This window comes from Opisthocomus hoazin, chromosome 7, assembly GCF_030867145.1.
Source record: "Opisthocomus hoazin isolate bOpiHoa1 chromosome 7, bOpiHoa1.hap1, whole genome shotgun sequence".
In the NCBI taxonomy this organism is placed as follows: Eukaryota; Metazoa; Chordata; class Aves; order Opisthocomiformes; family Opisthocomidae; genus Opisthocomus; species Opisthocomus hoazin.
Window position 1 is genome coordinate 33,677,537 of NC_134420.1, and position 18,621 is coordinate 33,696,157.

The 18,621-nt window shown below is 40.0% G+C and overlaps 1 protein-coding gene across 9 annotated transcripts in view; it reads left to right on the forward strand.

Annotated features, from left to right (window-relative positions):
• Positions 1 to 18,621, forward strand: part of DPF3 (double PHD fingers 3) — a 191,656-nt gene that overhangs the window by 100,285 nt on the left and 72,750 nt on the right. For 4 of the 9 annotated variants that reach the window (XR_012764520.1, XR_012764521.1, XM_075426127.1 and 1 more), the window contains exons 4-8: positions 65 to 192; positions 2,968 to 3,063; positions 4,132 to 4,170; positions 7,788 to 7,866; positions 8,191 to 8,232. Coding sequence is in view for 5 of the 9 variants with exons in the window: in XM_075426127.1 (XP_075282242.1) it covers positions 65 to 192; positions 2,968 to 3,063; positions 4,132 to 4,170; positions 7,788 to 7,866; positions 8,191 to 8,232 (384 nt within the window). In the remaining 4 variants the exon portion in view is untranslated. The remainder of the gene's footprint in view (positions 1 to 64; positions 193 to 2,967; positions 3,064 to 4,131; positions 4,171 to 7,787; positions 7,867 to 8,190; positions 8,233 to 18,621) is intronic. The other 5 variants (XR_012764522.1, XM_075426129.1, XR_012764523.1 and 2 more) reach the window with 3 other exon arrangements.

Here is an 18,621-nt window from a genome sequence, read left to right on the forward strand (position 1 = left end):
CTGTCCTTCTGCTTGTTAGCTGTCTGGGGGAGACACATACACTGAGTGTGTTTTTGTGTTTCAGAAGTTGATCTGCCTCTGAAAAAAGATGGATTCACCTCAGAAAGTACAACTCTGGAAGCCTTGCTGCGTGGAGAGGGAATAGAGAAAAAACCAGACACTAAAGAGGAAGACACTATACAAGAAATCCAGGTAAAGGAGAGCCCCATGCCCTGACAGCAGGGCTGGATTTTATGATTTGTCTCTAAGCCTAGCAGATTTTGTCCTGTGGCAGAACAGTGCATCTGTTGATAGTTACGTCTTTCTACTGTCAAAATGTTATCAAACCATTGTGCTACAATGTGATGCTCAAAATGAACTCAGGATCTTGCACACTTCTCCTGTCACAAGAATCTCGGTCATTTGGCTGCATTCTGCACAGCTCCTGTGTTGGAATTTGTTTTGTAGCATTATGAGACGATTACATATAAAACTGGCAAGAGATGGGTCCCAACCATAAGCTGAATTTTAGTAGTTTGTATTTAAAGTGAATTTGGACATGGGTTTGGATTCACAGCTGCTGACTGTAGACAAAAGCATGTCATTACCTTGCCTGTTTCTTTTTATACTGAGAAGCCTTCAGGAAGTATACAAGCAAAATAAAGAATTAAAAATATTCTAATCTTAATAATCTCAGTTATTATTAGTGATGCAGGTATGAGAAATATTGCCTCTTCACACACATTATAGTTTGAAAGTTATTTGTCAAGATTCCATTTCATCCTTTAACAATTAAAAGTAGAAACACATTTGTGGGTCTGTCATAGAAGGAATTCAGCTAGTATAAAGGGTTCTTATATAAGTGCATGTCACTATAAAGACATCTTAAATCACTAGGAAAGTGGGCCTCTCCCGGGGGAGCAGCAGCACATCTTTGGTGGTGCTGAAACAGCATTGTGCTATGAGTCTATTAGTGATTTTTAGCGAGAGCCATTGGCAATGTGTCAGACTTGGTAGTTTTGGCTGAGGAACAACATGTTGCATCTATACCTAAAACTAGTAAAAATTTGAGTGGGCAGCCCCATGCCAAATGAAACAGAAGAGCGTGGGCATCATATCTGTATTACTTGGAGCTCAGTCCTACTGGTCTATTTGCTAGAAATTTCACACGTGTAAGGGCAGAAAAGCTAGGTTTCCCATTCCCAGTTACACAGGGAAAAGAACACCATCAAAGAGGAAGCCTCACATGCTCATAGAGTGGGGAAAAGTTTGGCATGAAGCCTGCTCCATTTTTCTTCCTTCACTAGTGTATCTGGGTCTATTAAGCTGAGAGCCCTAAAGCTCTGTTTATACCTGCTTCCAAGGTCATAAGAATTCATGGTGCGGCATTCTTATGAGATTTACAAGTGCCTTTGGATGTTGCTGTGCGATCTGAGCTCCCAACTGCTTCCCAGCAGCAGTCCAAGGAAAGAGACTTCAGAGGTGGAACTGACACAAGTCTGGACATTGCAGCGCAGGGACAGGGTGCAAAAATATGCAAAAAGGTTTTCAGCTAAACTGCTGTAGCTGTGACCTGTCACCTGGATGCTAGTTTGATCAGAATGGATGCGAAAGGCATGTCTTGCTGTTCTTTCTTGTGCAACAACAATTGCCGAAGCCTTTACTAGTAGCCAGATTTCAGTGTGTACTTTGGCACCTGGCAGCTAGACTGTATCAGATCAAAATCATCAGTGGCTTTTATCCATATGACAAATAAGAGAATGCAAGCCTGTCTTTTGTGCCTTTGCATGCTCTTCTGCACTGTAGCTTGAAAGGGCCCAGCCTTAGTGATGGTGAGACTGAGCAGGTGGGATAGACATAGTTGTAATTCCCACCTCAGTCCCAGCCACTCACCACCCTCTCAAACTTGCAGTATCTGTCAGGAGAAGAAGATTTGGTGCTTAGCTGCACTGAAGTACATAGGGCTGGGAAACTGTTTTAGAAAGACAGACTAGGAAGCGAGACGTTACTTTTAGAAAGGGTAGTCCCTTATGAAATGGCATCACACCATGAATGGCAGGAGTGCCTGGGGCCCATTTCTGTTTTTCTAGCAGGCATGTCAAGGATTGAGGGGATTTCAATGGGACCTCTTTCCACATTTGTGTTGTGACGTTTCGTTTTGCCTTTGTCCGTGCGATGTCTGACTTGTGCATGTTGTCAGGGTGGCCAGCCTGTGTTTGATTCTGTAGAGGTTACATTTCGAAAGATCAAGATAAAAAGATTGAAATTCCCCGGCCTGGGCATCTCACGGTTATGTGAGGTCATGAATTATTGTTCCTATGAAATAATTCATTAAAGGAACTATTGCTGTTGTTCCTATTAACTTCAATGAGACTCGTACTTCCTCAGCATTCTCATGCAGCAAGACCCCTGCTTCCAGATTACGGAGTCGTACCTGTGATGTAAGCCCTGAAAGACGTTACTTTCTAGATCCACTAAACATGGTGGAATATATGGAGGAATTTTCTCTATTTTTGCTAAACAAATAAATTTGTGAGCTGCCAAGGAGAGAAACACCAATTTCTGTCTTCTTACAGTGCATTGTCAACGTCAGAGGAAAACAAGACAATTTAAGGTGCAAGAAACCAAAATAAAAAAATCCTGGAAACAATTTCCCAGACATGGCCTGCAGTTATGCATACTAATACTTGTGTGGTCTTGGGATATTGGTGCTCAGTGATGCCACTGTTATTTCTTAGGAACCTTTTTTCTGTAGTTGACTGATACTAGTGGTATTTTTTAATAAGAACTCCCTGGAGAACTGAGGGTGGAAGGGAAAGCAAATTTTGCTTTAGTGGAAAGAGGTAGGGGTTCTGGGATCTGATTTGGCATTGTATCATTAATCAACTGTAATTTAATAACCTACAGTCTCTGTGGTAAAGATCAGCAGTTGGTTGTATGTGTCATCTTCTTTTCTTCTAACCATTCCTGTTTATTGTTCAACCACAGAGGGTTTCAGAAAATGATGAAAATGCAGATGAAGTGAATGAGGAAGAGGATTTGGAAGAAGATATTCCAAAACGAAAGAACAGGCCTAGAGGACGGGTAGGTGGAGAGTTTAATGGAATGGAATGGAATGGAATGGAATGGAATGGAATGGAAGGAAGCAAACCTCTGTTTTCGAGTGTGTATTTGTCATGTGTATTGTATATGCAAAGAGTATATCCATGAATATATGATAATGATAACACTGTAGGTAATTTTCAGTCATAGAAGCAAAGATTTAAAAAATATTTTTTCAGTTTATTTTTGTGAATTACCTAGAAAAAAGACTATCTTGAGAGTAAAAATTTGGGGTAAATTTATTATAGTGTGTATTTATTATAGTATTATACAATTGTAACGTAAACTGTGATAATTATGATGACATCCTGCTATTGCAATGCTCTTACTTTAAAACATTTACTAATTACAGAAAAGCAACAAATTCGGTCATGACAGCCAAAAAAAAAGTAATTTGAACTGTGTTAATACGTTTTGCAGCTTTCTCCAAGGTAGCACTTTGTGGCTGACAGTGGCCCTCTTGAGCCCACGGCAAATTTTCCATTTGCGTAAAATGGGCAATATTGTATCCTTAGGGGAGCCTGTGTCCCTTCTCTTACCTAAGATGTCTTTTCACAATTTCAGCAGGGCACCAGTTAAGTAATGACGCTAACATTTTAATACTTGGAATCAACATTTTCAGTTGTGGCCCCTTAAGCTAGGCATCTAAATAAATGTGAACACAATTCTCAGAAGTTTCGAGCATTTTCATCTCTCTTTGGCTCCGGCGGATGCTGCAGGGGCACAGGAGCTCTAGAAGTACCTTCTGATGTGTTTGTAGGAGTCAAGCAAGAAGGGCCACATTTTAGACCAAATGAGCAGGATATAATAGCTTTTGAACAAGAGAGAGACATGAAACCACATTGAATACTTGCAATGTACTTATACATCAGACCCTCTCTTTTGGTTTCTTCTGTTGTTGTGTTGTTTCACTTTTCTGCTCCTCTTTATTTTGGAGCTTAAGTCTTTTAATATAAGATCAAAGCACTTTAATAATTGGATAAGTATATATTTCACCTTCCTTATTCTCAAAATCACCTGAACCAGTTTCTTTCTTTCTTTCTTTCTTAGCCAAAGACCCCCACCTGGAAAAAAATTTTCCAGAAAAATGTAAGTTTCAGAAAATTTGTATGAACCAGTAACCAAAACCAGGAGTTAGAATCGATACATGCTTGACACAAGCTTGTCTGTAGTGATCAACTAATATTCCAGGCTAACAAGTCTTTTCTGTTAAGTTGCTCTCACATAAATTGCGTGTGCTGGTTAGGGCGAGTGAAGGAGAGTGAAGAGCTAAAAGAAATACACTGCTCAGGAGAAGGGAATTTGCTGTAATCATATATCTGAGGCCTACACAAACAGAAGTCCTGAAGTTACTGTCATGTGCAAAGTTTTACTCCCCTGTTTGGGAAACATGTTTCTATTACTTTTTCTCTGCTGCTGTATGGAAAGGAGTTGGAGGGTAATAGATGTCCCATTCATTTTGAAGCACAAATTGACATCAACTTTTCTGCTGTAGAATTGGCCCCCCTCTTAAGCAGCAGGATCTCTTTTATTTTTCTTGCAACTAACTCCTGCTCTGCTAGTGCCCTGGCTTCATTTACTGCAAAAAAGAGAAGTGTGAAGAGTGCCAAATACTTTGAGCAATTTTCATTTTTATTTGATGGCATCAATAACCGAAGCAAAATGTGGTATAAATTAGGATTTCAAAATTAGGGCCAGATTCCCTAGCTGTTGAGAACTGGTAAGCCTGAATTGCAGCCTGAATTTGTCTGGTCACGAGTGTTTTGCCACTCCTCAAGCAGCCCTTTTCTGATGTGTGCCTGACCCAGTGCAGGGAATCGGGACCAAGGATTTGAAGTTAGGGGATGTGAAACTTGGGCAGCACTTTGCTTCTGGGAAGGAGCTGCTTAGAGTATTTTTAGAGGGCAGAAGAGGGGAAGGACATGCATAGGAAACTAGATCCTGCAGAGTGTGGCCTTTGGGGATTCAGAGAAGGAGTGAGAAGGGCTGATGGCATCGGTGCAGGATTAATGCAACAGAAGACTGCTCTGGTCTTTCCAAATTGCACATGTCCCTTCCTTTCCCTACAGCATGATTTTATTTTTAATCCTGGACTCTCCATCTGTCCCTCTGGCTACTCTGGCTGCTTCAGGGCTGCTTCAAGGCTGCTGTGCCATGGCTTCCAGTCCTCACGCGTCAAGTCTCGTAGTCTTTGCTGCATCCCGTCAGGAGAATGAGGGCAGTTGTGGATGACTAAATTCAACAGACTGGAGTGGTGACAGCAAACACAGGGCACTCAGTTTGGTGCCTCTGGGACAGCTACTTGGTGTACTACCTCCTCAAGGCTAACCCTGAAATTGTGGGAGCGTTAGGAAGGACACTGAAGGCTGAAGAGGTGGATTTAAGGAAGGAGCTTTTTATTAGCTTTGCTGGACAGGGAGAATGTAGTAGGAGCTGGGAAGGGTGTTTTGCTGGGAGATATGAGAGGAATGCTGCTGCACCTGTACAGATTGTCTGCTTGTCAGCTGAATATCCCATGGGACAATTTCAAAGGCATGAAAGACATTTAGGAACCCAAGTCCCATTGAAAGTCATTGACTTGAAAAAATCTCCCCCAGTGTGTTCAGTGCATAAAAAAGTATATCTGACATGCGGTCACGACATGACTGCTGTACCCTTGTGCTTCTGTAGCGAACGGTTTGAAGGGAAACAGCTGGCTGTAAGACTAGTGAAACTCCGAGCAACAGACCTTAAATTACCACCCTATTCTGAAAGGTGCCTATGTAAAAATAGTACCTTCTTACTCAACGGATCCATTCTCAGTGGGTAAACAGAGTCAGACCTACAAACTAGTGACAAAAATAAGACTTTACAGCTTTTTCACAGCCCTGAAAAGCCAATGCAGCTGGTAGGATAGGGAAATTGGATCCTAATCCAGATATCAGCACAAATATTTATTAAGGGCCAATCACTTGTCTCTATGAAGACTCTCTGATGACCTGAGGGTTGTGTGGGAGCTGCCACGGACCAAAATTCAGATTGCAGCACATTTTGCAGTAGTGAGGGAGGAAAGGAACTAGCCTGGGATTGATTTCATAGCCCAGAGGGGGTTTACAGAGAGCTGGCAGTCAGAGAGAAAACATTGCAGACTAGTAAGATGGTTTTATGTGATATGGTCAGTAAAGTAGCTTCCACCAAACAATTGTTGCTGGGGCCTTTTCTAGGGTGAAACTGCTTTTCAGTTCATCCTTACAAATCTCAGTTTGCATGTGTGTGCTGATCTGCACAGAGGTCTTTGCAGAAGGCAGAGCTGTACTTGTCATAGCTAATAGTATTTACCCCATCCAGACAGCTGCAAATCCATGTCTTTCCTTCAGGACTGTGTTAAGAGTTAGACCTGAGCAATCCCAGGGAAATAATGTCTAAATTTTTATAGATCCCTGTTTTGACAGACTCTGGCAGACCAGTGTAAAACTGTTCCTTCTTCCATCTCTTTAGATGTCCGATGGAATGCAGCTCAAATAGTGCTAGTCCAGCCCCAAATCCATAGAAGAGGGACAGAGCTCATATGACCCCTTTGTGTCTGGGGCACCAAGATTCTCACAATTTCTACATCTTCTCCAGCTTTACTTGGTGAAGCTCTGTCCCTTTCTTATTTTCACATGCAAAAGCTCGAAGGATTTGAGTCTGGTGGCCTTGTCTAGGGTGAGAAACATCAGCAGTTCAATAAGAGGAAAAGCAGCAGAAACAATTTGTTGCTTTTACCCAGGAATAGAGTAGCTAGCAGAATTAATGAAGAGCTATCTAGCCATCCACCTGCAGATCACTTCCTCAAATAAAGATCAAGTCTAAAATTATTGTCATCTACAGACTGTACATTAGTGTGAACATGAAAGAATTGAAGGCCTTGGCTCAGTTCCCAGTTCCACATCACAGCCTCCACCACTGGACAGATATCAACTGTCCTGCTGTCGGCATCTCACCTGAGAAGGGTCAGTAGCTTTGATGCTGAATTCCACTCTTGCCCCTGCAGCTCAGGACAGAGCAGTCTGTGCTGTGGAAAATCAGAGCTTTTCAGTTTCCAGGGCTGCCAACTTGGTATGTTGTAGGAGCACAGAACTGCAGAGAGACCGTTCTGGGTAATTCCCGTTCTCTGTTATTGCAGGTAGCTGTGTTACCTAATCTTTTCCACTAACTTACCAAATCTCCATTTTATAATTAGCCATGGTGTCTTTGTCCCAGAAGGCCATTTCAAAACATTGCTTTTCAGCTAGAAAACAAACCAAAACAAACAACACCCCTTTGAAAATATTAAAGGAAATAATTTTACCTCGGTTTTGTTTGGGGCCTATTTTCTGGCTGATCTAATAGTTATATTTATCCTCTAACACCTGTTCATCCATTCATTCATATTCAGTTAAGCAAAGTATTTGAACATCTTCAGAAATGAATGTGTGATGATACTTGACTGAATATGTGCTGGCAGTGACCTACTACTATGGAATAACAGTTTGGATTATCAGTGGAGGGTATCTCTGCTGCATTACAAGGTCCTACAACATAGTGCATATCTTAGGAAGACGAAGGGTCAAGCACACCCTTGACAAACCTGTATGGAAGCTGACTATTTATTTAGTTTATACAGCGTATTTTTCATAGGAGGGTGAGGGGCACAAGGAGACCTGAGGGGCGATGGAATAATGTTAACATTCCTCTTGTCCTTGCAGGCTCGGGGATCTGGAGGTGGCAGGAGACGGAATGATGCTGCCTCCCAGGACGATCATGACAAACCCTATGTTTGTGACAGTAAGTAGCACCCAGACAGCTGATTCTGCTTCCAGCCTGGTCCTACCAGCTCAGTGCACTCAGGGCTTCATCTTTTCCCTTCCAGCAAAATATTCTGCCGCTCTCTGACTTGCATGTTTGCCACCTGCTGCTTCTGCTGCTCTTGGTGTTTTTGCATGAAGGAAATAAAATCAAGTCGTCAGCAAGACTTCACTTCCCTTTGCCCTATAAAAAATCATCTCTTATATTTTTTTTCTCTTTCTCCTTCTCTTTTTCTGGCTTCTCTGCCTTTTGTCTTCCTTTCCCCCATGTAAGTTTCACCCTCTATTTCTTTCTCTGTTTCAGATAGTTACAAACAAAAGCATAACTCAAAAATCTCCGACAAAGGTACTTCACCCTTGTTGTATCTCTTCATATATTTGGTGATTCTCTTTCCTTCAGTCCTTTTAAAATCTCACTGGGCTAATCTTTGAAGGTCTTATTCTCATCCCTCACTCAGAAGGTACTCTTGTGGTATCATTGGGAGTTTAGCCTTCCTAAGAAACAAACGCAACTGAAATGCTTTGTTTTGATACACATTCCCTTTGAATATGTCCATGATGTTTGACATCTCGCAGTGGGACTGCAGGTGAAGTAAGGCATTGCCCCAGCTGAAAAATTATACCAGAGCCCAATGCCCAAACCAAAGAAGGATACCAGAGTCCTAGTATGAGGAAGGAGTCCAGTATTTGATACACAATGTATTTTTTTTTTTTTTGTGGTCTAGTCCTTGGTGCTTTTCTTCTTCTTTTGATATTCTTTTTTGCTTCACTGTGTCATTTCTGTGAATGGCACTTCTCTTACCCACATGCTTTTGAGGTCTACCATCTGAAGGCTTACTGGAGAGTGTATATGCCATAACAATTTGTGCTACTGACTGCCTTCTATCATATGAGACAATAACCTAACAAAAGTTAGGTTAACAAAAGATCCAAAAATGTTCGGTGGTTTTGAGGACAATTAGAATCCCCCTTTCTCCACAATTTACCTATCTTGCTACGTTACTGACCTTAAAAGACCAACCGTTACTATGTCAGTCTATGGGGATATTTTCTGCTTATTTTTAAAAACATGAAGAAATAAGGAGCATGCACAGTAAATAAGAACTGTATTCCATGTGATCAGATCATATTCTTCTATGGTGAGACCAGGTGACCTGCACAATACCATGATGGACAAGTTGGGTATTTTGCTTCAGCAAGGTGAAAATTCTAAGGGCAATGAGTAGAAATGGAAAGACTTGCACATGAGTGAGAGTGTCCGAACACATGATCAAGGAGGAAGGATATGAAGAGACAGGAGATTTCTGCTGTGGTTAAATAGCTTTCCTTTTTTGTTGGAAGAACTAGAATGTGTCTTCTAAGACTTCTCTGGGAACCCAGTATCTATCTTGCTGAAATCCGCAACTGTCTTTGTCTCTTTTCTGGAACATCCTTCTAAATCCAAGGACACTCGTCAGTGCTAGTAATTTTGAACATAATGACTTTGTTGTCTGATCTGGCTTTGCTTTGTGATCTTACAGAGAACTCACAACACATGTAGTAGTGACTTGCACAGAGTAGATAAAACACCCGAGATATCAAAGCAAGCAGCAAAAATCTGGGCTGAAGTCAAGGCTCTGGTACTTTGTTGTACTGATGGAATTTTGTCTTGGCTTACATTTTGGAGCATAAATTTCCTCTTTGGTTTTGGAAATATAAAGTTTCCTATTTCATTTGGCTGATACCTTTCATTTTTAAAAAACTTATACTTATAGGGTGAGTCATAAGAAGTTTTGGAATCCAGACTTTGCACAGTGACTTCTCCTTTTCCACTGTAGATAGCTGAGAAAAGGGTTATGTGGTAGCAGAACTCTTTTACCTGGCTGTGGAGCAGAAGGAAGAACTGTCCTAATTGTAATGCCATCTCACTGAAGTAAGATCCTGCCCTTGTTAACTTTCTGTAGAAATATTACATACAATTCATTGTGAATAATTGGCTTAAGTTGAGGCCTCTTTCCTTCTTGGGTGATCAGTAATGCAATAATGGATTTGTTGAATCAATTTTATCTTTGAAATTATTTGCTAAATATTTTTGCAGATAAATCTCAATCTAATCATGGTAGGTTAGAAATTGGTTTGCAGCACTCCGTGTGCAGATGTTCCGGGCAGGCAGTTTTATTCTGTATAGAAACATGCAGGTCAAAAATAGTGAAGCTTTTTCCTGTTTGGGAAAACATGATTTCTACAATCACATTATTGGTATAAATAATTACCTTAATGGGTTGACACTTTACTTTTTCTGTATATTCTTTGATTACCTCCAGGTTGCTTTTTCTGCAAGTGTTATGAAATTTAAGTTTGGAAAGTGACCACAAAGAAGAAAGCATAAGCATGTCTCAACCAAATTAATTTTGTTGTTTAACTACATGGGCACAAAAAATGATTTGTGGTGAAGAACTACTCGGTTCTTTTTTCATAGTTACACATGCATATTTATGGGAAACAAGAGTTTATCACCAGGTTTCATCAGTAATAAAAAACTTGGTCTATGTGTCAGACAATGCAGGAGTGGTACCCAGCTGACACTGCCCCTTGTGTTGGAAGATAGCAATGTTATTTCTCAAAAGGCCTGCCTGTTTTGGAAGAGGCATTTACTGATATTAAACCTGGTCCCAATATAAAACCTGACTGGAAATACGGAATTTCTATGTGGAGGAAGGTTTTCAAAGCTCAAAATGGTTTGTCATCCTGTTTTTTTAAGAGAAGGGGGTTAGTTGCTTGTTTTGTGGAATGAAATATGCTGAAATATTTCTGCTGATTTTGTAGAGCATATACTGTGTCAGAAATTCTGAATAAAATGTATGGCCATTCAAAGCACCGACAAAGTTGCTTACATAGTCATGAAATGCCTTGTGTCATCAAACCCGCAAGTGGAAGACTAGTTGGTCAGATTTTCAACCAGTTGCATTGGGTAGTGTTGTGCCTTGAGCTCTTGTGGGATAAATGCTTGGATAATGGCAGCGGCAGGGCAGGCTGGTGTGGGATGCTGGAAATGGTAATGTAGCAGAATGAGTCAGCTGCTGTATGAGACCAGACCCAAACATAGCTTGAATACCTGGCTAGGGATAGAGCAGGAGCCTTAAAGGATAGTGGAAAGTAGGGCTTGAGGAACAAAGCAAAGTCTATAATGTCAGGAAAAGGAAGTGGAAGGTACTGCACCACAGCTGTTCACGAGAAACTGGGCATGTGCTTTTTAACGGAGAGACAGAGTGAATGAATGTATGAATACCTGTGTATATAATAAGAATTGATGTCATGTTGTCAAATGATCAGCTAGGGAACCATCAGTTATACCACAGCAGTCTTCTTAAAAATTGTTCTAGTATTTTCATATTGTTTATTATGTATTATTTACTTTTTTTAAAGAAAAAGCTCATCTGAAGTTTTATCTAGAAACTTGTGTTCTGGTTTAAAAGTTGCAATCAGTGGTAGCACCTGAGGTTCATGACTCCAGATGTCGAATTCCTTTAGCCAGAGTGGTTAGTTTGTGCTGAATCTCTCCAAGTTACTAACTTGCCTGCTGTCCATTTGTCTGCTTTCATTTTTCTCATGTTCCCTTGGAGGCTGATTACCTACATACTTCCACCTTTGTTTTCTGTCCCTCTCTCTACAGAAGATTTCCCTTGCCCATGTCTGAAAGAGTTGTTTCTTGCTTTTCCTTTTACCAATATGCCCTTGTCTCCTTTTAGTTTTATTCTTGTATAAACTGCTGTTTTAGCATAACAACTTACGTTTGTCGCGTATCCTTTATTCGCAGTCCCTCTGGGACTGAGGTATGCATTCAGATCCATTCCTTGTGCAAAATGAGAATTGACTGAAACCTCCCTATGATCTCTACTGGATCAGTGACTAATGCAACCTTGCATATACCCAGAGACACTGATCCTGTAGTGTTTTGTAGAAGCTGTTTCTTTTGTTAAAAACTTCATTTTCATATTTCTCTAGTTATTTAACCTGAATTTTCTCTGCTGTCTGTAAGCAGTTACTGAGGCTTCTTTCAGCTGTGTTTTCTTCAGCTCTTTTACTAAGCTTGTTTCTTTTCTCTGAAAAATCTCCAAAGGGTCATATTCAAGTCACAGTGGGCAGAACTAAGTAGAATGTGCTGAGGATAGAAGCAGTTCAGAAGATGAATGGTTGATACGTTTACATGTGACTTACATTTACTTATAGAACTTGGACTTATGCAACTTTCTCTGTTCTGTATCTGTGAGAGGTACAGAGATGGCTTACCTAATAGGTTGTTTAGTAACGCTTTCGCAGTGCAAGATGCTCCTCTCCAGTGCTGTCATGTTTAAGTGGCAAAGGAGTTTTCATCCTTATCCACCATGTGAGTTTGTATTTAATACACCATTTGCTATATCTTCTTGTTCCTTCTCTGCTCAACCTGTTTCTACTCGGGCGGATTATCTATCATCTTTAGTTTTCTCATTATACTTCTTTGTTGTGTTTATACTATGTTTTATTTATTTATACTAGATGTCATATTAATATTTACTAATTATGTTACTGCTTGAAAGAATTATTTGATTAATAAAGTTCATATGATATATTTTTATTATTAGCCCAATATTTTTGCCAACAATCAGTTCATGTTTGAGTCTTTCACTCTGTATTCCACCCTCCAAATTTATGATAAAAATAGAGGCAAGCGCTGGGCCCAGAACTGACTCTTTCAGGTGCTTGAAGATGCAGAAAGGTGCCTTGTGAGGTTTTCAAAAAAGTTAGGCTCCTAATTCTCACTGATGTCAGCTGAAGGTAGGCTCCTAAACTGTTTTGCCTGAATATCCCACTAAGTGCTTACCTGCTTGCATTGTGCCTACAGATCATACAAGTCTTGGGCCCTGAGTGGACACTTTAGACTTGACTTTGAACTACTAATAGTTATTCAGAACATGGTTTTGTTTTTAAAAATGCTTGGCCCTACATCCAAATCACTATAGCGTGAAAGGTTGTCCTGCTTTTTCTGTAAGTTCATCATGCAGCAGGGCATTGAAATTTCATCATTTTAAGGTTAATTTTTTTTCTTCCCTATTCCCTTTCTCCACTAAACATACTGTAGGTTCTGCCAACAGCTGGAGTCATGAGGTAGTTTAAGTGATTTAAGATGAACAGATTTCACTGAGTTCAATGGGTACTGAGAATCTCTTTTAGTTTCCTTAGCAAATCTTAGTTCAAAGTTACATTGTTCTAGCATGACTTGCCAAATGCAGTTCCTTGAGACCTGTTCTTTAGGAACTGTTTTATTGTATATATTCACAAAGTGACTACTCTAGTAATTACCTTGTAACTTCATCTGCCTTCTTTCTCATCTCTTTGAAATGGGCCTGATCCTGTCATACTAATTTGAACGAAAATCTCATTGATTCTCTGGAAGGTTTGCTGGGATACAAAAGGCCTACAAGATAAATCATGAAATAGCTTGTGTTTTAACAGCTCTCAGAGACTTAGTCTGTTGTCTTAATTCTTACAGATAGCATGAATGGGTCCAACACTACTAACTACTGCTTCTTAGGACAGACCTTTGGTTAAATATCACAATGACAAGCTGATTTGAAAATGCTTTGATTATAGCATTATGTTTTTACATGCTTCTCATAAATCTCCATCATGACTTCAGCTTCCCTTCAAACTATTAGCAGTTTAAGCCCTAAATCATCTCCTGGTATTATCCTTTCTAGTGAATCCCTAAGTAGTTAATTAGCAAGAAGATTTAGAATAAGATGATTGTTCAGATGAACCCAACAAACAACTCTCCCACCCTAGCTGCTGTACTTGGTATTTGTTGACTACATTATTGGTAGAAAAGCTAAGATTAGAAAGGCAAGGATGCTTTCTGAAAAAAAAAAAATTGAATAACACAGATCTGGAGTAGAGCACTTGGTGAGAGAGGAACAGAGTTGACTGATAGTTGAATGTTTTCTACTCATATAGGCTACCTGTTTTCTCCTTTGCTCCTGCTAGCAATTCATTTATTGAAATGTGGACATATATATTGTTGACCTGTGCATGTTTTGTGCTGGAGTTCACCATTCCTGTGATATTAATACAGCAGTTAGATTCTTGGACTTGTCCTCTGGGGGCTCTGAAACAAGGACTATTTAGTACCTACAAAAAATCCCCAATGAAATGGGTTACTAAACAGCTGCTCTAATACTACAGGTGTATAACATGACAGTACTGATCAAAGAGGGGCAAATGTAATGCCTTTCCATCAGTGGAGGTCAAAATACACTGTTAGCATTTGAGATCTCTAGATGTGCCAGAGGGTGGACATAATTGTAACAGGGGAGATTATACTACCTAACCAGTGCAAAACAGGGAATGTTTTCTTTGGAGTGGAGCAAATGGTGGAACAGGAAGATAACTTTGAGGAAGAACTGCCTGCCAGTGGTTAACTTAAGATCTAGCGTTTGACACAGCTCAGCTGAGAAGAAAGAACAGGAGGCAAAGAAGAAAAGCACAGAAAGACAATGAGGGGGGCAAGATTCAGTGATAAAAAAAAAGAAGACATCTACACCCCCAATTTCCTGTTTCCTCTAAAAACATGGATTGTTTCCTTCTGTCTTGTACTGGTGACAGATTGTGCAAAATGTATGTGGAGAGCTGGCTGGAACATAGCTCACAGCCTGCCAAGGACCAAATGTGTAACAATTTCAAAATGACAGCAACACAGCCATTAAATATTTGATGAGGAAGTCTTTCAAGTCATAGATTTCAAATCCCTTTTTAAAGCAGGGGAAGTATTTTATATTAATTTTACTCATTGAGAAATGTAAACAGAGTGAGAATTTGCTTATCCAAAGTGTTGCAGCCTGTTACAGGCCAGGACTTAGAACAGAGCTCTTTTTCATGAAACACTCAATGCTTATGATTAAACTGTCTGCAAATTATGTTTTTCCCCCATAACACAGTTGTGTAATGTCTTCATTTCAGCCTTCAAATTGGAATGAAAGTAAGGTTCATCATAGGAGAGTGTCTGGTGGCCTAATAAAATCTTTCCCTCTTCCCCATTTGCGGCGTTTGATCTGCACTGCTGTATTACTGCTTACTTACCTGGCTTGTTGCTAAGATGGCATTCACATCAGGTTATAGCAAAATAAAAACTTTGAATACAGGAGGAATTGGAGTGGGTTACGTTCTACAAACTCCCACTGTTTTCATTGGGCTTGGCTACCTAATTAAAGATCAGCTTCCCAGTGTTGAGATTCAGGATGAAATCTACCACATGCAAGGATGATGAGCCTATCCAGCAAGGAAAATTAAAGATAAAAAAAGTCAATGCTGCTGAAAGAAAGGCAAGGCTGCCTGGAAAAGTTTATGAAGGGCACAGTCTTGCTTGCTATGTGTGAGCTGCATAGTGTTACAAACATAATCACCAGCATACATTTCAGAGTGGGGGAACCAGTTCTCATGCTTTTGTCAGCTCGGAGAAAGATATGGTGTGAGCACTGGTCTGGATGCTGGAACTCATGAACTCCAGTCCTGGTAATGACAAAAGATCGCTGTGTGGGCAAGCCGCTTAACCCCTCCGTGGTTCTGTTTTTTCGGAAGTGAAATGAGAATAGTGTTTCCCACTCAGTAATGTGGAGGAAGATTAATTAATGTTTGAAAAGCCGGTCTTGCAGTGGGGAGAGTTATATAAGAGCTAAGTGTTTATTAATGATCGCCCTTTTATAGAAACTGCTTCTTAACGCAGTGATATGGTAGATTAATAAAATGTGCTCTATCTGGAAAATGAGAGATTAGGGTGAATTCAAGAAGATTCAGTCTGTTGGAGAAACCATGAAGTTCTGACTCAGCTTTCATTCTAGCAAAGTCTCACTGAACTAAATGGTTCTTTTGCCTGACTAAGATCATGATACCCTTTTTCCCCTGCAGAAGTCTAATTTGCTTGGGGAATAGGAAATCTCTGCAGTTTCAGCTCATGGCATCACCTTGGACATTTTCCATGACAGAACATGATTTTTAAAGGTGGAAAAGACTAGACACCAAGAAGAAAAGCTGCTGGAAGCTGCAAATCTTTGATCCTACAAAGGATCTGCTGGGACTGTGTAAACAGAACTCCTTTGCCTCAGCTCTGGTTATAAAGTCCTCCAAATTTGTTTTTAGCTAGGCATGTCTCAAATTGCTGCTGCCTTTGAAGGCCATCTGAAAGAGTTTAGGCAGTTGGAAGGGCTCAGCTGCAGAATTACTACTGCCTCAGCTTATATCGATACTTGTTGTTTTTTCCTGGTGAGCTGCTACTTTTTTGCTGGAGAAGAGAAAGTCTGCAGACCAATCTGATTTTCTAGGCCATCCTAAAATCCCTGCAGGATCCTGTAGGGAATGGAGGCAAGGCTGCAGCCATGGGAAGACGCATGAGACCTATATTCAAGAACATGGTGCTCTTGTAAGGTAACAACTGTAGAGCTAGAATCATCGGCATGTTTTCAGGTAGAGCTGAATGAAATGAAGTAGAGTAGAATTTTTAGGATATTTTTGCTTTGAAATTTTAAACTCACTCAAGTAGGTAAATGGGACTGAGATTTAGAGCCTATCTGATTTTGCAGCTAGGTTAGCAGTAATGCAGAATCAAGCTGTATAAGAGCAAGGTATAGTTGGATAGTAGATATCACACAGCTATTAGCTCCAAGTGCCTCCTCTGATGTCAGTACAGCACTGGTCAGCTGATAGTGCTCTGAAAATAATTTGAGTAGACAGAAGTTTTTGAGCAGTATTGGTAATTCATAGCAGAATTATTTTTTAACTTTCATCTTCAAACGCACAAAAGTAGGGGGGCTAAAGTAGGATACTTAGTATGATACTCAAGTAATCTGCTAGAAATGTAAATCTCTTTCCCCATTCTGTAACATTTGTGTAATTAGAGGGGGTTATGTTTCTGAAATAATTTAAACAGTGAGCATTTTATAGCTGTCTCTGGTTTGGTGGTTGCTTTTGTGTTAACACTTTTTCCAATATTCAAAAAGTGGAGACAAAGTCATACAGAACTGTGGATGTCTTGCTGTTTGACTCCCTGCCAGCATCTGTTCCACTGCTTGTCCTTTGCTCTGTAGGACCCCAGAGGAGGAGGAGGAGTTTCTCTCTCTAGAATACATTAGAAGAATACACAGCTGGTACTAGAAGGCGGCAGTCCGAACTGGCTTTTTATGGAGAGCATGCATCTAAGAGCAGTGTGGTTGTTCAAAGGGTCTGGCAGCAGAGTTAGGCTTACATATGAGACAAGGGCAGATGCTTGAAAGAATGGATGTGCATATGTGCCTGGGCATTTTATTTCTCACCCAACTTTCCCACCTCCCTCCTACTGAAATTCTAATTTCTGAATCAAATGATTTCAAAGAATTAAAAAACCTCTAGCTAAATACACATTAGATTAGGAAAAATCTTTTGTCCTGTTATGATGACTACATGACCTTCATCTTGCAGAATGGAGAAAACTGAGATAAAAGTATGTAATATTCCAGATCACTCATTCATATCATGAGGTTGTTTTGCACATTTCTAATAAGGCAAAGTGTTTTCATTGAGGGAGTTTGCAAATCAGTTAGAAGAGATGGAGAAGAACTGTGTTACCACATTGGGTTTTGATTTAAAATTTTCTATCCTCTGTTCCAGAATGTGGACCAGAATGTGCTTTTTATGAGTAGTAGCAGAAAAGTATAATAATGGAAGTTTTACATATATGTTTGAGTCATTGAGTAATTCAGGCAGGTCTTTTCTTTTTTTCATTTTTTGGTTTATGGAGCCTTATGACATTCCCAGACTCAGGTGTCTGAGAAATGGGAAGTAGGTATCTATATACATCGCCAGATACATTTTCAGTGTTGGGGCTGAGTGAAGTTTTTAGGAGTGGACAGTGACTTCCCTTTTGGAGATTTTTTTGAAGGATCTAAAGACAAGACAGAGAACTAGAGACTCTGTTCTCTCCCTTCACCTTCCTAAGCAAGCTATGCTGGACAGACTCCTGGGCATGACATTTATTCCTGTGTGAAATCCTTGAGGTTCATGAAGGTAATAAAGCCACTGAAAATGTGGCTGGGAGTAAAAATTGGCACTAAGCTTCTTTGCCTTTGTTTACTAATCTTTTCAATTTGCAATAATTGTATTTGGTAGACGAAATAGCTGTATAAAAGAAGACGGATGTTCAGAGACTGCTTTGAAGATGAAAGGAGATAACTTTTAGAGACAGTAACATGAATTTAAAATTTTATAGAGGCTGAATTTGTACGTAATGAAACTTGTGATGAAGTTTGCCCTTGTGGTGAGTTCCCTGTGAAAATGTAGATATTTCATCACCCTGAATTGTTTGATCCTGTTCTTAGTATCTGTTGACTTAGTCCTAAAATAAAAGTTCAGAAGGAGGATTCTCTGTCACACACTGTGTTATTTACTGGGATGCTGAGTATGAGGTTCACCTGGGCAAATCTGTATCACTACTACAATTTTTTCTAGCAAGAAACTGCAGATGATTTCCATCTCCTTGTCTTGACTAGGAATCTGCAAATAAAGGTATTTATTACCTTTTCACAGAAAGCCTTTTTTAAACAAAAAAACAACTGTTTCCTATTCTCAGAGATCAGTAATTAGGAAAAGAATGTCCCTTCTTCTCAGTCCAGTTCCCATTGCTGTGCATTGTGCAGCACCAACACCAGAACTGGCATTTCATTTAATTTTGTGTGCAATCTTGTTAGTAATCCTA